The sequence below is a fragment of the Bubalus kerabau genome, chromosome 15 (assembly GCF_029407905.1).
Source record: "Bubalus kerabau isolate K-KA32 ecotype Philippines breed swamp buffalo chromosome 15, PCC_UOA_SB_1v2, whole genome shotgun sequence".
Lineage (NCBI taxonomy): Eukaryota > Metazoa > Chordata > Mammalia > Artiodactyla > Bovidae > Bubalus > Bubalus kerabau.
The window spans coordinates 48,208,325-48,227,726 of record NC_073638.1 but is presented as its reverse complement, the minus strand read 5'-3'; the positions used below and the strand labels follow the sequence as shown (position 1 = coordinate 48,227,726).

General features: G+C 41.0%; 2 protein-coding genes across 2 annotated transcripts; one reads left to right on the top strand and one right to left on the bottom strand.

Annotated features, from left to right (window-relative positions):
• Positions 1 to 2,585: 2,585 nt before the first annotated feature.
• LOC129628184 (olfactory receptor 51I2-like) lies at positions 2,586 to 3,515 on the top strand. Its single transcript, XM_055547615.1, has one exon. It carries the CDS (start codon positions 2,586 to 2,588, stop codon positions 3,513 to 3,515), a length of 930 nt encoding a protein of 309 aa, XP_055403590.1.
• A 5,713-nt stretch (positions 3,516 to 9,228) lies between these two features.
• Positions 9,229 to 15,775, bottom strand: LOC129628183 (olfactory receptor 51I2-like). Its single transcript, XM_055547614.1, has 2 exons — positions 14,864 to 15,775; positions 9,229 to 9,261 (listed from the first exon to the last, which is right to left on the bottom strand). The coding sequence occupies exons 1-2, from the start codon at positions 15,773 to 15,775 to the stop codon at positions 9,229 to 9,231; spliced, it is 945 nt and encodes a 314-aa protein (XP_055403589.1).
• Positions 15,776 to 19,402: the final 3,627 nt, after the last annotated feature.

The following is a 19,402-nucleotide window of genomic DNA, read 5'->3' as shown; positions in this document are numbered from 1 at the left end:
CTTTTGTTTTTTGAATGTTGAGTTTTAAGCCAGCTTTTTCACTCTCCTCTTTCACTTTCATCAAGAGGCTCTTTAGTTCCTCTTTGCTTTCTGCCATAAGGGTGGTGTCATCTGCATGTCTGAGGTTATTGATATTTCTCCTGGCAATCTTGATTCCAGCTTGTGCTTCATCCAGCCCGGCATTTCTCTCACAAGTGAAATAAGCAGGGTGACAAAATACACAAGTACATCAAGGAGTGCGTCAAAGCTGTATATTGTCACCCTGCTTTTTAACTTATATGCAGAGTACAATATTAGAGTCTTACATATCTTTACTTGAGGTTTTATCAGCTACTTGCATACTCTGTGAGGCAAGCTCACCTCACTGAACCTTCAGTCAGTCAGTTCAGTCGCTCAGTCATGTCCAATTCTTTGAGACCCCATGGACTAGCACATCAGGCTCCCTGTCCATCATCATCAGTGAGCCCTAGTTTCCACTTCTGCCAAGAATTAATGAGTAAATAGTTGTAAATTTCCGTGCAGAGTATCTGGCACGTAGCATATGCTCCATAAATATTGGTTTTTCTCTAACTACATGTTTTTGTCTTTGCCTACACCACCCACAAATTCAGTGGCTGCTGGATATAGTAAACAATGGGATCCTGGGACAGTCAGGAAGCCTTTTTCCCATAAACACTAGAGCTAGGATAGCCAGACCCAGAATGGCTTTGTCTCTGCCCTGCACAAAATAAGCCTGTTTTCTTCTCCTTTTCTGTCTTTACATTAGCTCAGTTCTTGACTTTTTTTCTATTACCTTCTAGAAGGCTGCGTAAGAAGCATGAAAATTCTAGTCATAGGACAGAAAAAAGATATGGAGAAGTTTAATCAGTCCCATACCCTAAGGAATCACAGTTCTGAAAGGGAGATGAGCATGCATAGACTGATCCCTAAGACCTGAGGGAGGTAACCAATCACATAGAGAAGTGGCCCCTAACTTTCTGAGAACCACAGGAAGGTCTGAGTTCTAGCCTGCCAGAGCAAATTCAGGAGTTTTTCCCAAGGTGTTAATACTGCATTACAAACTATCCTAGCATCTCTGTGACTTTCAGGTACCTAGGGCTCCTTTGTTCTTCCATTCGCATCAGAAAGGACACTGCCATTACTTTCTGGCCTTGTTTTGTTAGAGGCTAGAGAGGAAGGTAAAGGGAAAATAGTAGCAGATATTTCTAGAGTTCCTCCCCTAAAGGAGGATGCCTTAGAAGCCTGAAACATGTCCACCAGGTGAAAAGGCTTCTAACTTTCTTTCTTCATCCATCATGAAATATGAATCTGGAAGAGTTTTGAAAACATGAGAATAAAGACAAATAAAAAAATAATTACTCTTACAGAGAAGTAGTTGTGGGTTAGTCTCTAGGAATTGGATAAGTAATACATAAATGCTACTGTAAGAAAAATTGTGAGTAAATGCAATGCATGAGAGTAAAAAGAGAGTCTAGGTGGATTAGGGGATGAACATCAGTGGGTAAGAAGGAGTATATGAGCAGGTAGGTCAAAGCATTTGTTGTATGAGTACACAAATTTACATATACACCTGAATGTTATTCAGGTATTAATAGTGCATGTATGTCAACATGGACTGAAGGAATGAGCCTGAGAGGGTATGTGCATTAAAAATTGTAAAGATCAAGAGGGAGTATTAAGTATATATTAGTATAATAAGAGTAAGTTGGTGAGAGAAAGAGAGGTGTGAGTGTTTTTATAAAAAGTATGAATGGGATCCACGATGAGACTGTTTTGAAAGTACAGGAATGTGTCTATGAGAATAAGCATATTTTGAGAGTATATATGACTAAGGGTGTGGAAAATTTCTGTTTGGAACAATCCTTTCCCAAAGACTGAATGACACTGTACCTGTAGCAGATTTAGGGAAGAATTCATTATTTTTCCAAAAACCAGAACTGCTTGGTGCCTTTGCACAAATAAACGGTTTCTTTGTTGATTTTTTGCAGCAATTCTGCCTCCTATAAAGAGGCAATCATTTTCATCCAGGTCCCACTGCCTTCTCCCCCCTTTCAGCAAACACACATTATAGTTCAAAGTAGCTCTGGGGAATGCTTTCATTACTCAGTGACATGTTTGAATTAAATAGCATTTTCAAGGGACAATGTAAATACTTCAAAAAAGCTAGTGATAACTCAAATGCTCACTGTTCTTTTATAATAACTATCTATGAATTCTAGTTAACATAATTTCATTCATTGATTCTTTTAAAGCACATGAAAATTGTGGATAAAACTATATAGGTTTGATATAAACATAGCAAACTAACTGCTATATTTAAATATTTGTCAATATCTTCCTTATTCCATAAAACAGAAAGAAACAGTAGCCCAGCCTATGACTTAATGATCATGAACTATGAAGAAAAGAAGTTTGCCTGTATTTTTCCAAAACAAGTGATTTCATGAATGCATCAGTTTAAACTGTGTAGACACCATCTGCTCTGTCTTTTACTCCCTGGTTCCTCCTCTTCCAATAAGTGCAGCTCTCAGAAATCACTAAATCAGAAGGTCTGACCCTGAAAAGCTCTCTGGTTTCCTCCTGCCATGGGGTTGTTCAATATCACTCACCCTGCCTTTTTCCTTCTGACTGGTATCCCTGGCCTGGAGAGCTCTCAATTCTGGCTAGCAGGACCCCTCTGTGTGATGTATGCTGTGGCTCTTGGGGGCAACACAGTGATCCTGCAAGCTGTGAGAGTGGAGCCCAGCCTGCATCAGCCCATGTACTACTTCCTGTCCATGCTGTCTTTCAGCGACATGGCCATGTCCATGGCCACACTGCCTACCGTTCTCAGAACCTTCTGCCTCAATGCCCGCACCATTGATTTCGATGCCTGCCTAATCCAGATGTTCCTCATTCATTCCTTCTCCATGATGGAGTCAGGCATTCTGCTGGCCATGAGCTTTGACCGCTATGTGGCCATTTGTGATCCCTTGCGCTATGCCACTGTGCTCACTAACGAAGTCATCGCTGGAATGGGTTTAGCAGTGACTGCTCGGAGCTTTATCATCCTCTTTCCTCTTCCCTTTCTTTTCAAGAGGCTGCCTATCTGCAGATCCAATGTCCTTTCCCACTCCTACTGCCTCCACCCAGACATTATGAAGCTGGCCTGTGCTGATATCACTATCAATGGATTCTTTGTTCTTATGTCCACGTTTGGCATGGATTTGTTATTTATCTTCCTCTCCTATGTGCTCATTCTGCACTCAGTTATGGCCATTGCCTCCCATGAGGAACGCCTCAAAGCTCTCAACACATGTGTGTCACATATCTTGGCTGTACTTGCATTTTATGTACCAATGATTGGGGTCTCCACAGTGCACCGCTTTGGGAAGCATGCCCCACGCTACATACATGTCCTTTTGTCCAACACCTACCTCTTTGTGCCTCCTGTGCTCAACCCTCTCATTTATAGTGCCAAGACAAAGGAGATCCGCCAAGCCATCATTCGCATGTTTCACCGCATCAAAATGTGACTTCGACATTTGGTTTTAAAATCTGATGCTTATTGTACTCATAGACTGTCATCCATGGTGTCATCAACATTATCATCAAGAATATGATAGATGTGTGTACTGGGGCGAAAGTATAAGATCAGGAATGGAGCAGCAAATCTTATAACACAAAACAAATGAATAGTACAACTGGCAAACATTAATGGTGTCCATAGAAACATAAATATTAGAGGCAATTGAATGATTAGACAAAACTTTACAAAGGGGATTGATTTAAGCTAGAAATCATTTTCTATAATGATACATATTACTAATGTAATTCTAATTAATACATTGAGTCCTAAAAAGTGCCAGGTTTTTGTTCTAAATTATTTTTGTTGAAATTCATTTAATTTTTGTAACAATCTTATGAGATATATAAAATTAAGTAAATTGTTCAGAGTAACACAGATAATATGGGATCCAGATGAGCTTCAATACGTTTGTCTCCAGTAATTGTACTCAACCATACAACTACTTTTCACAGCTATTTGTAAGGCCTCCTCACAGCCATTTTGCTTTTTTTTTTTTTCTTTTTTTTCATTTCTTTTTCTTGGGGATAGTCTTGCTCCCTGTCTCCTGAACAGTGTCATGAACCTTCATCCATAGTTCCTCAGGCACTCTATCAGATCTAGTCCCTTAAATCTATTTCTCATTTCCACTGTATAGTCATAAGGGATTTGATTTAGGTCATACCTGAATGGCCTAGTGGGTTTCCCCACTTTCTTTAATTTAAGTATGAATTCAGCAATAAGGAGTTCATGATCTGAGCCACAGTCCGCTCCCAGTCTTGTTTTTGCTGACTGTATACAGCTTCTCCATCTTTGGCTGCAAAGAATATAATCAATCTGATTTTGGTGTTGACCATCTGGTGATGTCCATGTGTAGAGGCTTTTCCTGTGTTGTTGGAAGAGAGTGTTTGCTATGACCAGTGCGTTCTCTTGGCAAAACTCTATTAGCATTTGCCCTGCTTCATTCCATATTCAAAGGCCAAATTTGCCTGTTACTCCAGGCGTTTCTTGACTTCCTACTTTTGCATTTCAGTCCCCTGTAATGAAAAGGACATCTTTTGGGGGTGTTCTAGCAGTTCTTGTAGGTCTTCATAGAACCGTTCAACTTCAGCTTCTTCAGCGTTACTGGTTGGGGCATAGACTTGGATTACCATGATATTGAATGGTTTGCCTTGGGAATGAACAGAGACCATTCTGTCGTTTTTGAGATTGCATGCAAGTACTGCATTTTGGACTCTTTTGTTGATTATGATGGCTACTCTATTTCTTCTGAGGGATTCCTGCCCACAGTAGTAGATATAATTGTTATCTGAGTTAAATTCACCCATTCCAGTCCATCTTAGTTTGCTGATTCCTAGAATGTTGACATTCACTCTTGCCATCTCCTCTTTGACCACTTCCAATTTGCCTTGATTCATGGACCTAACATTCCAAATACCTATGAAATATTGCTCTTTACAGCATCGGACCTTGCTTCTATCACCAGTCCCATCCACAACTGGGTGTTGTTTTTGCTTGGCCCCATCCCTTCATTCTTTCTGGAGTTATTTCTCCACTGATCTCCAGTAGCATATTGGGCACCTAGTGACCTGGGGAGTTCATTTCTCAATGTCCTATCTTTTTGCCTTTTTATACTGTTCATGGGGTTCTCAAGGCAAGAATACTGAAGTGGCTTGCCATTCCCTTCTCCAGTAGACCACATTCTGTCAGACCTCTCTACCATGACCCACCCATCTTGGGTGGCCCCACGTGGCATGGCTTAGTTTCATTAAGTTAGACAAAGGTGTAGTCCATGTGTTCAGATTGGCTAGTTGTCTGTGATTGTGGTTTCAGTCTGTCTGCCCTCTAATGCCCCCTCTCAGTGCTTGCCATCTTATTTGGGTTACTTTTACCTTGGACGTGAGGTATCTCTTCACAGCTGCTCCAGCAAAGCGCAGCCGCCGCTCCTTACCTTGGATGTGGGGTAGCTCCTCTCGGCCACACTCGTGCTTCGTCGCAGCCACAGCACTTGTTCGCCGTCGCAGCCGCAGTGCTCATGCGCTGTCGTCACAGCTGCAAATAGCTGTGAAAAGAAGAGAAGCGAAAAGCAAAGGGGAAAAGGAAAGATAACCCATTTGAATGCAAAGTTTCAAAGAATAGCAAGGAGAGATAAGAAAGCCTTCCTCAGCAATCAATGCAAAGAAATAGAGGAAAACAACAGAATGGGAAAGACTAGAGATCTCTTCAAGAAAATTAGAGATACCAAGGGAACATTTCATGCAAAGATGGGCTCAATAAAGGAAAGAAATGGTATGGACCTAACAGAAGCAGAAGATATTAAGAAGAGATGGCAAGAATACACAGAAGAACTGTACAAAAAGGATCTTCATGACCCAGATAATCATGAGGATGTGATTACTCCCACTCACCTACAGCCGGACATCCTGGAATGTGAAGTCAAGTGGTCCTCAGGAAGCATCACTGTAAACAAAGCTAGTGGAGGTGATGGAATTCCAGTTGAGCTATTCCAAATTCTAAAAGATGATGCTTTGAAAGTGCTGCACTCAATATACCAGCAAATTTGGAAAACTCAGCAGTGGCCACAGGACTGGAAAAGGTCAGTTTTCATTCCAATCCCAAAGAAAGGTAATGCCAAAGAATGCTCAAACTACCACACAATTGCACTCATCTCACACGCTAGTAAAGTAATGCTCAAAATTCTCCAAGCCAGGCTTCAGCAATATGTGAACTTTGAACTTCCAGATGTTCAAGCTGGTTTTAGAAAAGGCAGAGGAACTAGAGATCAAATTGCCAATATCCGCTGGATCGTGGGAAAAGCAAGAGAGTTCCAGAAAAACATCTATGTCTGCTTTATTGACTATGCCAAAGCCTTTGACTGTGTGGATCACAATAAACTGTGGAAAATTGTGAAAGAGATGGGAATACCAGACCACCTGACCTGCCTCTTGAGAAATTTGCATGCAGGTCAGGAAGCAACAGTTAGAACTGGACATGGAACAACAAACTGGTTCCAAATAGGAAAAGGAGTACTTCAAGGCTGTATATTGTCACCCTGCTTATTTAACTTATATGCAGAGTACATCATGAGAAATGCTGGACTGGAAGAAGTACAAGCTGGAATCAAGATTGCTGGGAGAAATATCAATAACCTCAGATATGCAGATGACACCACCCTTATGGCAGAAAGTGAAGAGGAACTCAAAAGCCTCTTGATGAAAGTGAAAGTGGAGAGTGAAAAAGTTGGCTTAAAGCTCAACATTCAGACAACGAAGATCATGGCATCTGGTCCCATCACTTCATGGGAAATAGATGGGGAAACAGTGGAAACAGTGTCAGATTTTATTTTGGGGGGCTCGAAAATCACTGCAGATGGTGACTGCAGATGAAATTAAAAGATGCTTACTCCTTGGAAGGAAAGTTATGACCAACCTAGTTAGCATATTCAAAAGCAGAGACATTACCTTGCCAACAAAGGTTCGTCTAGTCAAGGCTATGGTTTTTCCTGTGGTGAACTGTGGTGTTGGAGAATACTCTTGAGAGTCCCCTGGACTGGAGGTCCAACCAGTCCATTCTGAAGGAGATCAGCCCTGGGATTTCTTTGGAAGGAATGATGCTAAAGCTGAAAACTCCAGTACTTTGGCCACCTCATGCGAAGAGTTGACTCATTGGAAAAGACTCTGATGCTGGGAGGGATTGGGGGCAGGAGGAGAAGGGGACGACAGAGGATGAGATGGCTGGATGGCATCACTGACTCGATGGGTGTGAGTCTGGGTGAACTCTGGGAGCTGGTGATGGACAGGGAGGCCTGGCCTGCTGCGATTCATGGGGTCACAAAGAGTCAGACACGACTGAGCGACTGAACTGAACTGAACTGAACACAAAATTTGAGAGTCAGCAATTTTATAAATAAAATTTGACTAAATATAGAAGAGACAAATAAATAAACCTGAAACTCAAAGACATTCCTGTTAAACAATTATCTTCAAATATTTATATAACTTGGTTATAGACAGTAGATTGGAAATATTGCTCATGTCAATTACTCAGGTAGATATAGATATTAATGACTACATTTAATAAGAAATACCATTCAACATTTGGAAACTCAATAACTGCAAGAATATTTTTACAAGTATTGTACAAAAAAAAACAGACTTTGTTTAGTGGAAAAAAGATTTTTATGACACAACTTAGATACAAAACTGGACAATTGGTTAATTTTAAACTCATTCTAACAGATTTTCATTATAATTTCTTCTTCTTTTTTTTTTATATATTTTTTCATTTTATTTTATTTTTAAACTTTACATAACTGTATTAGTTTTGCAAGATATCAAAATGAATCCACCACAGGTATACATGTGTTCCCCATCCCGAACCCCACTCCCTCCTCCCTCCCCATTCCATCCCTCTGGGTCGTCCCAGTGCACCAGCCCCAAGCATCCAGTATCGTGCATCGAACCTGGACTGGCAACTCGTTCCATACATGATATTTTACATGTTTCAATGCCATTCTCCCAAGAACCCTTTTAACATTTAGTTTACACAAAAATATTATAAACAGATTCAGGATTTATAATTTATTTAGATAGCAAAGAGATGGGAATATCACACCACCTGACCTGCCTCCTGAGAAACCTGTATGCAGGTCAAGAAGCAACAGCTAGAACTGGACATGGAACAACAGACTGGTTCCAAATCAGGAAAGAGTACGCCAAGTTTGTATATTGTCACCTTGCTTATTTAACTTATATGCAGAGTACATCATGCAGGGCTGGATAAAGCACAAGCTGGAATGAAGATTGCCGAGAAAAATATCAATAACCTCAGATATGCAAATGACACCACCCTTATGGCAGGAAGCAAAGAACTACAGAGCCTCAGATGAAAGAGAAAGAGGAGAGTGAAAAAGTTGTTATAAAACTTAACATTCAGGAAACTAAGATCATGGCATCCGGTCCCATCACTTCATGGCAAATAGATGGGGAAACAATGGAAACAGTGGCAGGCTTCATTTTGGAGGTGCTCCAAAATCACTGCAGATGGTGACTGCAGCCATGAAATTAAAAGGCGTTTGCTCCTTGGAAGAAAAGCTATGATCAACCTAGACAACATATTAAAAAGCAGAAACATTACTTTGCCAACAAATGTCCATCTAGTCAAAGCCACGATTTTTCCAGTAGTCATGTATGGATATGAGAGTTGGACTATGAAGAAAGCTGAGCCCTGAAGAATTGATGCTTTTTAACTGTGGTGTTGGAGCAAACTCTTGAGAGTCCCTTAGACTTCAAGGAGATCAAACCAGTCAATCCTAAAGGAAACCAGTCCTGAATATTCATTGGAAAGAACTGATGCTGAAGCTGAAACTCCAATATTTTGGCCACCTGATGCAAAGAACTGACTCCTTGGAAAAGACCCTGATGCTGGGAAAGATTGAAGGAGAAGGGAATGTCAGAGGATGAGATAGTTGGATGGCATTACGACTCGATGGACTTGAGTTTGAGCAAGCTCCGGGAGTTGGTGACAGACAGGGAAGCCTGGTGTGCTACAGTCCATGGGATCACAAAGAGTCAGACACAACTGAGTGACTGAACTGAACTGAACACTTATTTTAACAGTTTGAACAAATACATTTATCTCAGAGAAAAAGCCTTTACTCACAAGTCTGCTATTTAGGGAATTGGTCAATATTTATTATACAGCAGTAAAACACAAAGACATATACATACTTACATAAATACATACAGATATATATTATGGATTTCTTCTCTATTAAGAAAACAAGAGCTTTTAATTTTATGCCTCCTAAACGATTGTCTCTATAATCTATAGTCACTATAAACAGGTTATGTGTGAGTGTGTATGCACATGTCCCAGGGGTTCTTATCCAACCAAGACTGGAAATTGAGTGCTTCTGTAACACAGGAAGAAATTTCTATCTCCATTTTATGCACTGATCCCTTATTTGTTTAGAACTTAGCCCATTAGTATGCAATTGATGAGACATAGGCAAGGACACATCTTCCAGTGTCTCAAGTATTTTTTGGTATCAAACACGATCCAGCTCCACATCCTTGTTGCTTAGCCCAGAGCGAGACCCAGAGAAGTCATTCCATGTGGATGTGTTCAGTGAATAAACGAGTCACCACACAAAAGATGAGAAACATTCACAGTTACACAGTATGCAGTCTTCCTATTCTCATGCTTTATTCTCTGACTGTTCAATTTTGTAGTTGAGATTAGGAAGTATTTTTTAAAAAGAAACAAAAATACTGAAGTCAATGCAGTTTCTAATAGTCAGGTGAATTGATAGATATTAAGTATTAGGATGTTATTGCTGTTCAGTCACTCATCATGCCCAACTCTTTGCAACCCCATGGACTGCAGTATGCTAAGCTTCCCTATCCTTTGCCATCTCCCAGAACTTGCTCAAACTCATGTCCATCGAGTTGATGATGCCATCCAACCATCTCATCCTCTGTCAGCCCCTTCTCCTCCTGCCTTCAATCTTTCCCAGCATCAGGGTCTTTTCCAATGAGACAGTTCTTCCCATCAGGTGTCCAAAGTATTGGAGCTTCAGTTTCAGCACCAGCATCAGTCCTTCCAATAAATATTCAGGACTGATTTCCTTTAGGATTTACTGGTTGGATCTCCTTGCAGTCCAAGGGACTCTCAAGAGTCTTCTCCAATTTTGTAAAGTTTAAAAATAAAATAAAATTAAAAAAAAAAGAAAGACCCTATCAGAAAGGGAGGACACTGGTTTTCCTTAAGGGCTAGTCACCCTCTCGTTTCCCTCTAATAAATTTCTTTTTTCTTTGCCTGAAAAAAAATAAAAGAGTTTTCTCCAACACCACAGTTCAAAAGCATCAATTCTTCAGCACTCAGCCTTCCTTATGGTCCAACTCTCATATCCATACATGACTACTGAAAAAACTATACCTTTAACTATACAGACCTTTGTTGGCAAAGTAATGTTTCTGCTTTTTAATATGCTGTCTAGGTTTATCATAACTTTTCTTCCAAAGAGCAAGCATCTTTTAATTTCATGGCTGCAGACACCATCAGCAGTATTTTTGGAGTCCACGAAAATAAAATCTGTCACTGTTTCCATTGTCTCCCCATCTATTTGCCATAATGGGAAACTTGCCATGATCTTAGTGATGGGATCATTTGCCACGATCTTAGTTTTCTGAATGTTGTAAAAAAAAAATTAGGATATAAATATTTTTCTTTAAAGATGATCTCCATTGTAAGCACGGGAATCTCAGGGCCATGGGTTAATCTTTTCCTTGTTTTGTTTTTCCTTTCGTTTTGCTCAGAACTGTGTATGGAGTTGCCAGAAAAGGTCTGTATAGTCTAAGCTATGGTTTTTCCAGTAGTCATGTATGGATGTGAGACTTGGAATATAAGGAAAGCTGAGTGCTGCAGAATTGATGCTTTTGAACTGTGGTGTTGGAGAGTTCTTGGACAGCAAGGAGATAAAACTAGTCAATCCTAAAGGAAATCAGTCTAGAATGTTCATTGGAAGAACTGAGGCTGAAGCTGAAACTCCAGTACTTTGGCAACCTGATGTGAAGGGCTGACTCATTGGAAAAGACCCTGATGCTGAGAAAGATGGAATGCGGGAAGAGAAGGGGATGACAGAGGATGAGATGATTGGATGGCATCACCGACTCGATGGACACAAGTTTGAGCAAGCTCCAGAAGTTGGTAATGGACAGGGAAGCCTGGTGTGCTACAGTCCATGGGGTAGCAAAGAGTCACACACAACTTAGCAACTGAACTGAACTGTGTACAGCATTAGCTTATATCCATACAAAGAAGGATGATTCTCCAGGACGACTGGGAAAATGATTCTCTGGATTGAGAGGAGAGCACAGGGTAGCTTTTCCAGCTTCATGTCTCAAAGACTTCCTTTTATGTGAACAGCTCAGAGTAGCATCTCTCTTTGAGGCCATTTCTGTGACTCAGAGCTAAGTCTGTTTCCAGAAGACATTTGACTCCCTTTCTCTGTTTCATCCCCAGAATTCAACAGACCTTTTTTCCCAGGGGAACTCAGCTTCGAAGGTTTGTGTAGCTGTAGCAGTACTTTCTTGTTTATGCTTTCTTTATAGCCTTTCCACTCGTTATCACAACCTTCTTTGTCCCTTACTCAATGATCTTTCTGTGGGTATGTGGTTCCCTTCATGCTAAGGTAATATCATTTTGGAAAGACTTATTTGCTGAACATTTCTGAGATTCTTAAATGCTGTAGACCACTGTGCTACAGGAGCTCCAGTAACTTTCACAGGGGGGAGGTAACAAGTTGATAGGCTCTATAATAGATACTACTCTGCTTTGTAAATTAAACGCGCAAATAAACTTTTCTCCAGAACAGGTTGGCATCAGGTCCCACCAGGGCCTTTTTTGACCTTGTCCAAACTGGGGAGCTTTGATTCCCATCTAGGGGGGTTTGGCTCCAATTTGGGGTGTTCTCCCTGTGAAGGGAAACTGTTTATAAGGCACTTCAGAGAAAAGTCACTGGAACCGGGAAGTCATGTTAATGTGACTTTCCAGCTGGTTAGGTTTTGGTTTATTTTGGCTTCCCAGGTAGCACTAAGTGGTTAAGAATGAGCATGCCAGTGCAGGAGACATGATGAGATGCAGATTCAATCCCCGGGTCAGGAAGATCTCCTGAAGGAGGAAATGGCAACCCACTCCAGTATTCTTGCCTGGAGAATCCCACAGACAGAGAAGCCTGGTGGGCGAGAGTCCACGGGGTCACAGAGTCAGACATTGACTAGAGCGACACAGCACCCACTGCGGTATTGCTTGATCCTGTCACATGCACAAGTACCTGGACCTTGGCAGACTATCCCCAGTTTTACTAGTCAATGTCAAAGCCATCTGCCAAGGTTTCGGTGTTGTCCCAGCCTATTGTGGTGCGTTTGTGGTTTTACAGGGGTTTTCGTTCCATACTGGAGTAGAGTTTGTTAGTCACCTTCACTGCACTGACCCTCACCACACATTTTCTAATCTTGTGGTTTGGCTGCTGCTGCTGCTGCTAAGTCACTTCAGTCGTGTCCGACTCTGCGACCCCATAGACGGCAGCCCACCAGGCTCCCCCGTTCCTGGGATTCTCCAGGGAAGAACACCAGAGACCTTATTCGAGGATGCTTGAGATTTCCCTGACATCTAACATTGTTGAAGATATTAACTCAGATTTTACTCTGTTTTGTTGTTTTCTAACATCTGTTTGATTTGACAGCCAAGAGATGTTTGGGAGAGATCAAATTCTATATTGTTTCTATGTTTTAGGGGATTATCATGTCACTCATCCTTTCTGGTTTTATTTTAGAAAAAGTATTTCATGACCCTATGAGAAAAAAACATGGAAATTTAAATATATATGCATATATATACTAGCACAAGGTGGCGCTAGAGGTAAAGAAGTTGCCAATGCAGGAGGTATAAGAGACACTGGTTTGATCCCTGGGTTGGGAAGATCCCCTGGTGGAGGAAATTACAACTGCTTCAGTACTCTTGCCTTAAGAATCTCGTGGACAAAGGAGCCTGGTGGACCACAGTTCACAGGGGTGAAAAGAGTTGAACATGGAGATCCAACCAGTCCATCCTAAAGGAAATCAGTCCTGGGTGTTCATTGGAAGGACTGAGGCTGAAGCTGAAACTCCAGTTCTTTGGCCACCTGATGAGAAGACCTGAGCGTTGGAAAAGACCCTGATGCTGGGAAAGATTGAGGGCAGGGGAGAAGGGGACGAGAGAGGATGAGATGGTTGGATGGCATCACCGACTCGATGGACATGGGTTTGGGTGGACTCCAGGAGTTGGTAATGGACAAGGAGGCCTGGCATGCTGCGGTTCATGGGGTCACAAAGAGTTGGACACGACTGAGCGACTGAACTGAACCGACTGAAAGCAACTTAACACACACACACACATATACATATATACATATATGTGTGTGTGTGTGTATGTATGAATGTATAACGTTTTTCACTACTATCTGCATCTCAAATCATCTATAAGGATTGAACTATGCTGTAGTCTGTCCACCACCCAGTGAAGGAATCCTCACATTAATCTACTTACCTCTGCTGAGAGTCTGCAAGCTGCTGTGACTTTGTACGTGCTTTGCATAAATTTGCACAGAATTCTCTGCCTTTGTGATTGTTACTCTCCAGGAATTATGCTCTGAATTTCCTAATATTCTTCGGCTCCCTCTCCTCTGCTCTTGTTGTTGTTTAGTTGCTAAATCATGTCCAACTCTGCAATCCCATGGACTGTAGCCCACCAGGCTCCTCTGTCCATGGGATTTCCCAGGCAAGAATAACTGAAGTAGTTTGCCATTTCCTTCTCCAGGAAAACTTCCTGACCCAAGGAGCAAAGTTGCATCTCCTGCATTGGCAGGCCTTGGCATGTAGATTCTTTATCTCTGAGCCGCCAGGAAATGCCCTTGTTGCTCTAGCATGTACAGATGTCTCGAGCTTGGGTGATGAGTATAGGCCATGAACATCCATATTGCAGCAGATGGTGAGACCAACTATTTATGTTGTTGAAGTAGACTCACCCTACCGTCAATCACTAGTATCTATTTCCCTTCCATTCAGAGTGCTAACTAGCTCCCTAGAAGAGAGTTGATCCTTCCCTCAGCAATGCCCAACAGATGGCAACATATGATTTTTTTTCCACAAACCTTTTCTCCTGCTTTTAAACTTTGGAATTTCTGGTCTTACAGGGTTTGTATTGCAGTGTCACTGTGACAATCATATATGTTCCATTTTATCAGTCTCATGAATACTCTTACTTATTTCAGAAGTGTAAAATTGGTCACAGTTATTGTGTATCTTTAATTTTTAAAGCTAAAAGATGCTCAAAACTATTATTCCTATAAAAAGCATTGGATGATACTTATGATCTTGAGTAACATAACCCCCAGTTATAATGTTTCATATGAATGCATTAGGCTTTGTGTTTTTGAGACTTACTTAAAAATTTAGTTGATATTCGTATACTTGGATAAATAGAAGTGTCTAGTTTAAGACCCTCTTCCTCACTGAGTGTGAGAGAAGTCATTTTGGCAACCTGTAACTTGGTTAATTACAAAGTAGCTTGATATTTTACATTATGAATTATAGCCAGGCTATACCCTATAGCTAGTAACAGGTACCCAACCAGCGGCCCATGTATAGAAATAGATGACACAGTTCAACTGACTAGCCTGCAAACCCAAACATCAGCAATAACAACAAACTCTTAGGGTATCTGGGTTTTTAGAAGGTCTATCTCTGATCAGTGCTTAGATTTCAGTATCCTATGTAGCCTCTTACGAATCTCCTTAGTCTTAATGGAATAGATAATTGGATTGAGCATTGGAGGCACAAAGAGATATACTAGGGACATGAACTTGTGCACATACTCAGGGGCATGCTTCCCAAATCGATGCACCATGGACACACTAACCATTGGCACATAGAAAATGAGCACAGCACACATGTGTGACACACATGTGTTGAGTGTCTTAAGTCTCTCTTCCCGGGAGGCGATGGCCAGCACAGAGTGTAATATGAGCACATAGGAAAGGAGGATGAGCACTGAGTCTACACCAAAGGCAGAGACGACAATGAATAAGCCATACATGCTGTTGATGGTGGTATCTCCACAGGGCAGGCGGATCAGGTCTGGGTGCAAGCAGTAGGAGTGGGTCAGTATGTTGTCTTTACAGAAAGGCAACCTCTTCAGAAGGAAAGGCAATGGGAAGACCATGCAAAAGCCACGGATGATGATAGATATGCCCATGTGAAACACATGGGTATCAGTGAGCACTGTAGAATAATGCAAGGGGTTACAGATGGCCACATAGCGGTCAAAACTCATGGCCAGCAAGATTCCAGACTCTGTCCAGGAGAAAAAGTGGATGAAGAACATCTGAATCAGGCAGGCATCAAAGGCAGTCTCTGGTGCGTGAAAGCACAAGGTAGCCAGTATAGTGGGCAAGGTAGAAAAAGACACACCCAGGTCATTGACAGACAGCAGAGATAGGAAGTAGTACATTGGCTGGTGCAAGCTCTGCTCCTCCTTTATGATGAAGAGAATGAGGCTGTTCCCCAGAATGGAGACAGCATACAGCAGCAAGAGGAGGGCTGCTAACCAATGCTCCAGTCCCTCCATCTCTGGGAAGCCTGTTAGGGTGAAGCTTGTCATGCGCGAGATGTTAGTTTCAAAACTTCCCATGGGGTCCCTGAGTATCTTTTGGAGAAACACAATCAGAGTAAAGTGAGGTCAGACAATGGAAAGAATGGTCACTGTCCAGGATGGAAGGGACAAGGCTACTTAGATTGCACACCAAAGATTGTGAAAAATTAGGAGGAAGCAAGCTAGGGATCATTGCTCACATCTCAGGCCTTCTGCCATCTGATCATTTCTACAGTTGGGTCATGGGCTCCAATTCCTTCCCCACAAAAATCCTTTGAGTCTATTTTGAACACTATATCATATTCTTCCTGTTTCTGTATTCTTTGCAGAAATATTAAAATCTTTCTCCAGTAGCAGAAAATGATTTAGTCCTTTCTCTACAAGTTCTAGCCACTACCTTCTTCAAGAAGTGAAGTACAGTATACCCTCCCTAGGGCCTTATCTTAGTGCTCTCCACTTACTCATGAATCTCCGTGTATGCAGGGATAACATTTTCATCTGTACTCTGAGCTGTGTCTTTTCTCCTGCCTACACTGGAGGATCTCACTTCAGCTCCCCTATCCTATCTTTGTTGCTTGAGCTCCTCTTTTATTCACCAAGGATCCAGAGCCTCATGCTCATCCATTCCTGATTGCTCTGGATTTTTCTATCTTGCACATTTGTGTGTTTTCCTCTGTTTAGATTAAGGATTCTCAAACTGTGCGTATGCTAGATTCACCGAAGGAGCTTTTAAAAAAACTCCTTTGTATGGACCCCAATAATGCCAGTTCAATCCAAATCTCTAGCAGTTGGATTCAAGAATCAATACATTAAAAAAAAAAAAAAAAAACTACCCAGGAAATTCCAATGCAAAGTAAAGTTTGAGAATCAGAGGTTTAGATTATGTCCCATCCAAAACCAACTTCTTTCTTATTGAGGATCAGTTTCAGGATATACAGTCAAAGAAAATAAATAACAACAACAACAAAAATAGCTTTATTTCCCCCACATATTCTGTCAGTAATCACTGACTTATCTGCTCTCTTTCACACTATGTTCAAAATTATTTTCTACTCATAATGTCTTTCTTACCTCTTCTCTGTATGTCAATTATCCCAAATTCATGTCTCTAGCTCAAATGTCTCTTCTAGCTATAGAGTCAAGCATCCAACTCCCTACTGGAGTATCAACTCTAATGGCTCATCAGCACAACATAAATATATGCCAATCTGAACTTCTGTTAATCACCATACTTGGTCCTTTGCAATATTTTCCTCATATAAAAGTCCTTCTGCATTTATCCATGCACTAAAGCCAGAAAAACCTAGGAAGAATTTTTCACCCTCTCCCATTTCCAGATTTAATTAATCTATTACTACCTTTCCAAAATATACTTAACACTGGCACTCCTGTCTCTCTCACTTCCAGCTAGTCCAGCATCCAGTTTATTGCACAGATCTATCCCTCAGCATTTTTAATCAGAGTGTCTATGGGCCCTTTCTTGCTGATCACCCAGCTCAGTGTCATGATCCTCTCTAATCCATCTTTTACAAAGAAGCCAAATTATCTGTTGATAATATAAACAAAATGATGTTACACTTCTATGGAAAACCTCTCAGTGGCTTCCCTTCACTCTTAAAATAAGGATTAGAGTAAGAATTCAAACAGTCTTACCTAGGCATGAGGCAGCATATAAACTACCCGAGAACTTTTTACCTTCCTATTATTCTAACCATTCATTACTTCTCTACATATCATTGTATGGCCCTATTATGTATCCTCACACATACTTTTCTTCATGACTCTTATCACACTTTTGAATTATAGTGAATTATTATGTATCTGTTTGGTCATTTGATTAGTATCTTTGTTCCCCAAAGAATTATAAGATCCTATAGTTGTCTCGATGTTTATCCAAGTTGCTGGGCATAGAGTCCTGGATAAGGATACAGATTACCAGTTCTAATTCTAACCAGTAACTATTGATTAAATAGACAAACTATCTTAGGAAGAATGTATTATGACCCAGTTTTGAGGTATAACATAAATTTAGAAAAGTTAAATAACTCTGCTAACATCCAAAACAGCGAACTTTTAATCTCAGCTTTAGCACACACCAGCTATGGATTTAGTTTACTTAATTACACCTTATGTTTTTTACAGCTGTAGTATAGAAAAAATAGATTAAAACACATAAAATTGATATTCAGCACTGTTGTGCAAGATATGTACTGAATAAATGGCAACCAGGAAAGAGGGGATGAAGAGGGACATCTGGAGCCGAGGTTCCCAGGTCCTCTTTTCATACTGCCTTGCTCTTCCAGGTTCCCAAACAAAGGCTCTCTCCTTTTGTGTTGGCCATGTATCCACTTCCCAGTGAGAATACCGGAGTGTGAGTTAATAACACTGAAGCACTCACACCAAACAAAAGCTTTGGGATTTCAGGCATCAGGGGGTATTATTGAGGATTATTGGTGTAGGGCAGAAGTGGAGTACAGAGAAAATCTCTAAAAGTAGATCACAAACAAACTTTTCTTCAGATATGTGTATTATAATCACTTCAGGATTTTGAAGCTATGAATGAGGTGCCTACAGACCTCTGTGAGGGAAGGGCTGAAGTCCCAACTTACCTCCTCAGGGCAGCTCTAGTGAGAGGAGGACAGGTGAAGTGTCTCCTAAGGAGGAACTCTGAGGACTCCTCCGTACACCCTCCCAGCCAACCTCCCCCCCCCGAGCAATGAACCTGCCTCTTCAATGTCCCCTGGGCCTGGTAAGTCTTGGGGCTTAAAGAGATGGCTGGAGCAGCAGGGAATATGAAAAATCTTGAATGATGGCTCCTCTGAGCACTGGTGTTTCCCCCCCTTACAGACATAAAAAAAAAAAAAAATTGAGTTATAACTCTGGTGTCCTTCATGAAAGAATCCATTCAGTTCATCAAAAAAAAAAAAAAAAAAAAAAAAAAAAACAACAACAGACTGAATCTCAGACCCTTTGACTCACTGATTCCCAAGTTAGTGACCTTTCCACCAATTGTGTCACAACCCAAGCAGATTTCAAGAAACAATAAATATAACCACCAAGAGCTTCAGTAATCATAGCCAGAAACCACAGTGACAATCCTGGTTTGCCTGGAACTGTACTGGGTTTAGCAATGAGGACCCTGCACTGGGGACAACCTCTCTGTAGCTGCAAACTCAGACAGTTTGTCAGTCTGTCCAGACTTAAGTAAAAAACAACCACTTCCCTGTCTAAGTGACTATCCTTAATAAATTTATTTAGTTTGCTCAAATACCAAATTCCTCATTTGGAAACTTGGAACATAAATGTCTATAAATCCAGTTGACTATGAAACTTCATATCACCATGGTAAATGATTATAAAACAAGGACTATTACAATGACTTGCCAATTTTCCATTGGCTAGAAAAGAATTTGAGAAGGTGAGATAGGCAATTAGCTCTGAGAGCTCTGAGCACTGTGAAGGCAGGTTGATTCCCAAGATGCTTATTAAAAGATCTTAAAATTATGAGAGCTTTTGGATCATCTTGTATCACACCCAAACTGTCATAATGAAGAAACAAAGACTTTAAGGTGCAAGAGACCTGTTGCCATCCACTGTGAAATCATTTATAGTCAGGATTTGAAAATAATTACCTAGATTTAGTCCCCAAAGTCTATCTCCATTGCT

Excerpts from the sequence above, each read along its gene's own strand:
- LOC129628184 (XM_055547615.1), top strand. The coding sequence starts at position 2,586 with ATGGGGTTGTTCAATATCACTCACCCTGCCTTTTTCCTTCTGACTGGT.
- LOC129628183 (XM_055547614.1), bottom strand. The coding sequence starts at position 15,775 with ATGGGAAGTTTTGAAACTAACATCTCGCGCATGACAAGCTTCACCCTA. Across the intron at positions 9,262-14,863 it reads CTAAGGAGATTCGTAAGAGG|CTTTGTGTTTTACTGCTGTA; the intron begins CTACATAGGATA and ends GTATGTATATGT.